At 38.7% G+C, this 6,949-nt stretch overlaps 1 protein-coding gene across 12 annotated transcripts in view; it reads right to left on the bottom strand.

Annotated features, from left to right (window-relative positions):
• Positions 1-1,224: 1,224 nt before the first annotated feature.
• The window catches only part of FRS2 (fibroblast growth factor receptor substrate 2), a 118,590-nt gene continuing 112,865 nt past the window's right edge, over positions 1,225-6,949 (bottom strand). For all 12 annotated transcript variants that reach the window (XM_070622044.1, XM_070622040.1, XM_070622038.1 and 9 more), the window contains one exon: positions 1,225-6,949. In XM_070622044.1, the coding sequence (XP_070478145.1) occupies positions 5,999-6,949 (951 nt within the window). In that variant the 3' untranslated portion in view covers positions 1,225-5,998.

Raw genomic sequence — 6,949 nt, 5'->3', positions numbered from 1 at the left:
GTCCCACAATAAATAACCTAAACACTCGTTTAACAATGCCTTTGAATAGGCATTTATCCAGTTTTGCTTCCATTTCCAGTCTCCTTGCTTTATTAAAATACCATTCCCCTAACATACCCTCCATGTTGATGTCAGAGTAATCTTCCTAAACTATTTCTCCCATGTTCCAAATCCTTCAAATGCTCTCACCTCATTTAGATTAAAACAAAATTCCTTAGCCTTCGCTACCTACGTGATGTTTGTCACTTCTCTTCTTCTCTATCCCCCAATCTGCCTTTGCAGCCTATGCTCCAGTCATACGGAACCCTTGCCACCACGGAACATCATCTTTCTACACTTCCATGCCTTTCTTTGTACATGCTGTTCCTTCTCCCTAACACACCCTCTCCCCTCCTTCTCTAATCTACAAAGGCTCTCATCAAACACTTCAGGGATTACTTCCTCCAGGTTTTCTCGAAAACCTCCATTCTCAGGCTCGGTTAGATGCCCTTCCTTTGTGTGTGCCTTTATCACATCATTTATATTAAGGATTGGAGTGACAAGTTTTCAGCTCTCCTAAAGGATATAGCTAGCATCATTCTAGAGCTATCAGGGAGAAGTCAATTCCTTACTTACAATTTATGTTTTAGGGCTTAGTTTTTGCGGGGGAGGAAGGGCATTGCCCCCCTTAGAAGGACTATTCCAAACTACAAATTCTTTTGAGGACAAGGACTGCTATCTTTAGCATAGAGCCTACTTCATGCTCATTCATTCATAGCTACTGTCTTCAAAGGAATTCAAAGGAAAGATACAGAAATAATCCAAAGAAGTTTTCAATTTCTGAAAATGAATACCCAAGTTTTCCAAGATGTGGTTTCTGATTTATGTGTTCCATGGTGTCTGGCACATAGTAAGCACCCAATCATTTGTGGCCTTGTCTGTCCCCTTCATGGTTTAAATGATCTCCATCTGAGCTGTACCCAACCATGCTTTGTAGTGTCACTCCATGACTAAAGACAGGTTTGGAGTCCAGAGCTGAGAACTACTAGTTTGAATGACCTTGCAGATAAAACTCTGAGAGTCTGCCCCATGCTTACAATTTCATTTCCCTTTGATGAAACGTAATCCTGAACCCACTAGCTGTTCACTATGAAAATGCAGGTAGTGATATGAGACTAAGAAATAAAACCTCTTATCATAAAGTTTCAATAAATGTGTGAAATATAAATACAGTAGAACTTTAAATAGGTATCCAACCAAAGTTTTATTGGGGTTTTATTGCAATCTACTTTCGGCAATAAGGGGAAAGTAACCATGAGAACTCCGATCAGATTTTATTCAACAAAGCAGTTTTTCACGAATGCTTAAGGTCAGTGTATAGTCAGCTCAGCTTCCAGTATCAACTTGAGTACCTCATCATGGAATTTATGCCAGAATGATAACAGTAAGGCATTGCAAGATCCTAAATCATCTAAGATGAAACCATATTTTGCATATAACTTTTAGGACAGTATACTAATACTCTACAATAAATAAGGATTTTTTTAAATGTGTTGCTTAGCCCTTGTTGAACTAAATTCAATTATTAGCTTATTCTGTAAGTACTCCAGTTAATAAAGGTTTGATTGTACTTCAAGAACTCTGACTTCTCCAAAGATAAAAAATTCGTTCTTATTTGTTATGACAAAAATTAAGCTTAAAAGCACATTCACACTTGTCCTTAAAAGCATGTTGACATCATATATGAGATAACTCTCATGCCTGGAGACAGGGTTTATACGGCAAGTGTCATATGCACAGGACGACGAGAGGGCAACCCTCCCATCTCCACCTTCTCTGAAGAGCCACGCTCGGCCTCGGGATAACAGCTCTATCTTATTGCCATGCTACAAAATGGATGGAGTTGGCACTGATGGAGAGAAGCAGAACACAGGGTGGGGAGGGAGAGAGGACAACGGATGTTGTTACACACACAAGAAGCTCTTAGTCAACAGTGGTAAATTTTGCCAATATTAAAAATGCAAACCCAAATTTAAAATGCTGATATGAAACAGCATTAAAATATGATTTATGCATAGTACAGTATCACTTATGTCTTTTATTAGAGAAATATGGAATGTTTATAAAAGAAACTAACCATAGGGGGTAAAATTCATATTTCATATACAATTTGGCAATGGTAGTCCCACTGTTAGACAATTTTTTATAAAAGAAAAATTAAAACTCTAATAAGCTACCTTTATACAAAGTTGCTATATTTATGCCTTTACGTAGGAAAAAAACATTTATAATGCAAATTAGGACATACAATAATCTTACAATATTATACAACGTAAGGAAAATAAAAACATAACAAAATTTATCCTTTCTAGAATGCATATTCTGCATTTACTAATGCAGAGGTGGCACAGCGGTGACTACTGTACTTTTAATAGCAGTCCATTTCCATGCTATTATGGTCCAACTGTCATAGCACTGCAATTGTAACGCTGCTACAAAAGAACTGTGTTACACCCCCAAAAAACAAGGGACTAGGGATGGGAAAAGGGATGTAAAGAACAGGAAAGTTAGATAGGGTGCTGGTTTGGGGAGAGTACACTGTGGTATGTCATAAAATATTTGTTAATTTTTCAAGCCCAAAACATTTTCTATACATTCTGTAATTTCGTACCAATGCCTTTATTCAAATTTGGCAAACATGAGGGAAAAGGTAATTAGTACCATATACCTCACATATCAGAAGTATGAATGAGATGCCCGTACATCAGGTACTTCTGAATGTCGTCTCTGATGGCATGTCTATTTCAAGGATGTGTGGATATATATATGTGCACACACATATATATTTACACACACACTACACATTGCACAAAACACGGGTATTAAGGGTTAGGAACAGCACGGGGGGTAGTGGGAAGTACTTTTATGGTTGTTAAAACCTCACCTTGAGGCAAGACTATGGTGGCACATTACTGGGAAATTATGAAAACATAAGGCCCCGTCCCACTTTTAATAGAACATTATTGAGGTACATTTTATTTGCTGTGCCACAGATTTTTTTTTTTTGGGAGGGGGAGAATAAACAAACAGTAGCCTGACATAACATTGAACTGTGGGGTCAACATTAATAACTATAAAAACAAAGACTGCTTGGCAAATTTTCATAAGTCCCAAATGTGATCTACTCTGGATATACTGGGAAGTGAAAAGCTTTTTGCTGAATCTTCATGAGTAAAGTGCATTTCTCATCACTCCACAGCAGCAGTAAATAATAGGAACTATTTGCCAATCTTCCTGGAGGGAGGGAAGGCACCATATTTTCATTTTTAAAGGAAGATGAAACTGGGAAATAAAACACACTAAGAAAAAACACAGGTCATACCCACATGAGTTTCCAACCCTGGTCTGGGATAAAAGCTGTTATGATCTATATGAATAAAAGAGGACTCTATTTTGGGAAAGACATATGAACAATGACTATTTTTCTAAAACCAGAAAGTGGGATCACATGGTCCATCAACGGAACAGAATATCTAAAATTAGGTCTGTCTCAGAAATTCTGAAACATATGGCCACAATTATATCCCAATAAAATATCTCATTCTAAAATGCACCTAGTAATAAGTACATTATTCCAGCACAGAGCTTAATGCCCAATACTAGACTACTGCAAAGGACAAGGAGTGTTCCACATTACTTTTTATTAAATAGGAACACAGGTGATTTCCAGAGACATCTAGAAATTAACACCAGTTGTATACATCTTCCTAATACTCATAGTACCTAAAACCAAATTCTTAGCAGACAAATTGGTCCCATTTTCATTTTTAAAGCACACAGCATTTAAAGCATAAACTGCAATGATTATATTGGAGTTACCTAAAAAATATAAAAACTAATTAGAATCTGGAAGGAAAAATGGAAAGGATGAGCAAAAGAAAGAAAATGAAGTATCCAACCTCCAAAATGAATAAATAGGTCAGCCCTTTCATTTGGAGGTTAATGTTCTTCTTGACTGCTTGTTTTGGAGAAAACCAGGTGTACTGGTTCCATCATAATTCTTATTCTACATTACAAAAATCATCACATAAATTTGGCACGATTAGCAATCTACTCCGAAGCAAGCATAAATGGGACAATATATTAAAAGTGGAAACGGCCCACCTATACCACTGTTCTCTTTTGACAGAAGAGTGAGCACTTTAGTAAGCACCAAGTTCACAGGGAGAAAAGAAGATTCTGCTATGCACGTAAACCAACAGCACTGAAAAGGGTAAAGACACCTTTAATAATTTACCTTCTTTATAATGGTCCCACTCTATTATTCTGCTAATCCATTCACTGTTCTATAATTAGGTTCTTTACTGAACAGGTTGGATGCTGTATTTCAAGCGAAATTAACCTTAGTTACATCTGTAGATCCCGATCATAATTTCAAACTTCCTCATGTTTAGAGAAAACAGTAAAATATTTTGCGAGGTTACCTAACCTTCTTTCCACTCTACTTTCTCTTGTATTCTCTAGTGTTTGGGAAACTGGAAAATTTTGATTTTCCAAGAGTTAGACATATGGATTCACATCAGTTTATATAAACTTCAATTCATTTTAAATCCTAAATTATGACACAATCTCATTGCTACAAGACTTCCACTGTACCTGCTAGGCTGGCAATAGTCTTACCATTCTACTGAAATCAAGGGATAATCTAAGCTCCAGTCGTGAGCGCAAGGACACAGAGCCAGGAGCACTGCGCTGGGCGCGACGACTGCAGTGTGGTACTAAGGGACGCACTCCTAAGGTGCTGGGGAGGGCGCCCACCCAGGAAACAACAGTACCTTCAGGGACTCTGCATGCTACACATAGCTTCCTTTTTTCCCTCAGCTGCTAAAGAGATCACCTATGGACACAAGTGAAATTCAGAATTGAGAGAATGCTTTTATCAACTTGAAAAGTAAACAGCATATAAATAAATACTGGACAAGGGCAACCCTGTTGTAGATAACAGCAACTTCCAAATGAACCTTCAAAACCACAAATGGACAAAAATGCAAATTCAACAACAATGAACACACAATCCAATTTCAAAACTATATACAAACTCAAACATTTCAAATTGAAAAAGACATTAAGCAACAAAATAAGACACCCCAACACCAAAGGAAAAAAGGGAAGGTAAACGGCAACCTAGTGGCAAAAACGCCTCTGGAAAACAATGTTTCTGCTAATAATCCACAAGAGAAGGACTGTCAAGAGATCATGGTTCAGATTTTCAAATGCTTTTGGGTAAAGTGACCTGAGACTGATTCTTGAGCCTATTGTAATTCTGATTAAGAATCTGGGCATGCCCTTCAAATGACATCATGAGATGAGTGAACAGAAAATCTTGTCTCCTTCCTGCCTTTCAACACACCAACAGCAAACCGCATTCACGGAAACAGGACTCTTTCTAGTAACACTGAAGGCAAGGAACTGACTGGCATCCACAGAGGTGTGGTGCTTTTACTTCCTTTCCATCTGTTTTGGCTCAAGTCAAAAAGCCTACAATTAATGAAATAAAGGATTCCTCGTATTACATGCTGGGGGCCACATACCATGAAGAGTGAATCTACAAATAGTACCTTCAAAGCCTAGAGTTATTTGTTAGCACTGCACATTACCAAGAGGTTTTATAAAATGTTTCAAATGCCAACCATGACTTCAACATGAATGATATGCATAAGTCCATAATATTGATAAAAATCAACCAGCATGTCACTCACTTCAACTCTCATTTTAAATAGGCACTGTGAAAATGGGAATGCTGCTGTACAATAATGAGTAGTAGATAATGAAATTAGTGTTCTTTAATGAGTACCTGCTCTATATTAATTCCCTTTAGTTAAAGAAGCACATGAAATATTCAGAAAAAAATTTTATCAAGTCTATAAAAGGAGTTAGTGTTTAGAAATGAAAATGAAGCACTTGCATCTTCCTTTTTAAAAACTTCACAAAGGTGCAAACAACATAATGCTTCCCAGGCTCACATGGGCAGGTCAGTACTATTGTGTCTCGTTTTCCTAGACGTGCCATCGTCTCGAGGCAGAGCTCTCTGCAGGTTCGACATGGCGGCAGTCCTCTCGATGTCGATCACAGCGTACAGCTCTGTGCGCCTAGTAGGGGTTTGTGGAAGGGGAGTGGTAGGCGTCTTTGGAGTCTGGGGGTTGTCAGAGTCACTGCCACCTTCCAAATCAACCTGTATGTAGTTGAGCTGCCTGTGTTCTAAACTTGGGCGTCTGATATCAAAGTTAAAGACTGTGGGTGTACAGTCCCGACGCCGTGAATATTCGACCTTGTGAGCACTTGCCGGCACTGTGACATTCTCTGTATTTACATAGTTGTGCATTGGATCTAGATTACTATGGTAGCCATTTAGAGATGGGGTCTTTGGTCCTAAATTGTCGTCTTCATCCCTACTTAGCTTGCGGGCTTCCCAAACAGGAGGCAAAGATGGTAAATTTTCATAGTTTAACAATGCAGTTCTTCTCTGAGCTGAGTTGTTGATATTCTGGGTATCTGAGGTACTGGTGGATGTCAGACGACCCCTCCTGACCCCTGAGGCACTAGGGATGGATAGCCCATTTATATTTTCATACACCAGCTTACTGACTGCAGGTGCATCTCTTCGTTCATCACTGTCATAGCCAGTGTCCCAGTCTGTGCTATTTGCACCACCTCCACTGACTGGATCTCTTCCGAGTTGCTCCAGTTTCTCTTTTTCCATTAATTGCTTTTGAACAGGGGTTGGTCCTAAGACAAATTTGACTCCTTCGGGTTCAAGAAGAATCTGAGGGTCCCTGTCCTCAATATTACTTGGTTCTTCTTTTGGTGTATTGCTTTCAGCATTAGAAATCCTTGCCTCCAATGGGACATGCACACTTGTGCGGTTTTTCCGCTCTTCTTGCACACCTGTAGTGTTGACATAGGTGTGCAC

This window comes from Equus przewalskii, chromosome 5, assembly GCF_037783145.1.
Source record: "Equus przewalskii isolate Varuska chromosome 5, EquPr2, whole genome shotgun sequence".
NCBI classification, from domain to species: domain Eukaryota; kingdom Metazoa; phylum Chordata; class Mammalia; order Perissodactyla; family Equidae; genus Equus; species Equus przewalskii.
This window is presented reverse-complemented; position numbering and strand designations above follow the sequence as displayed.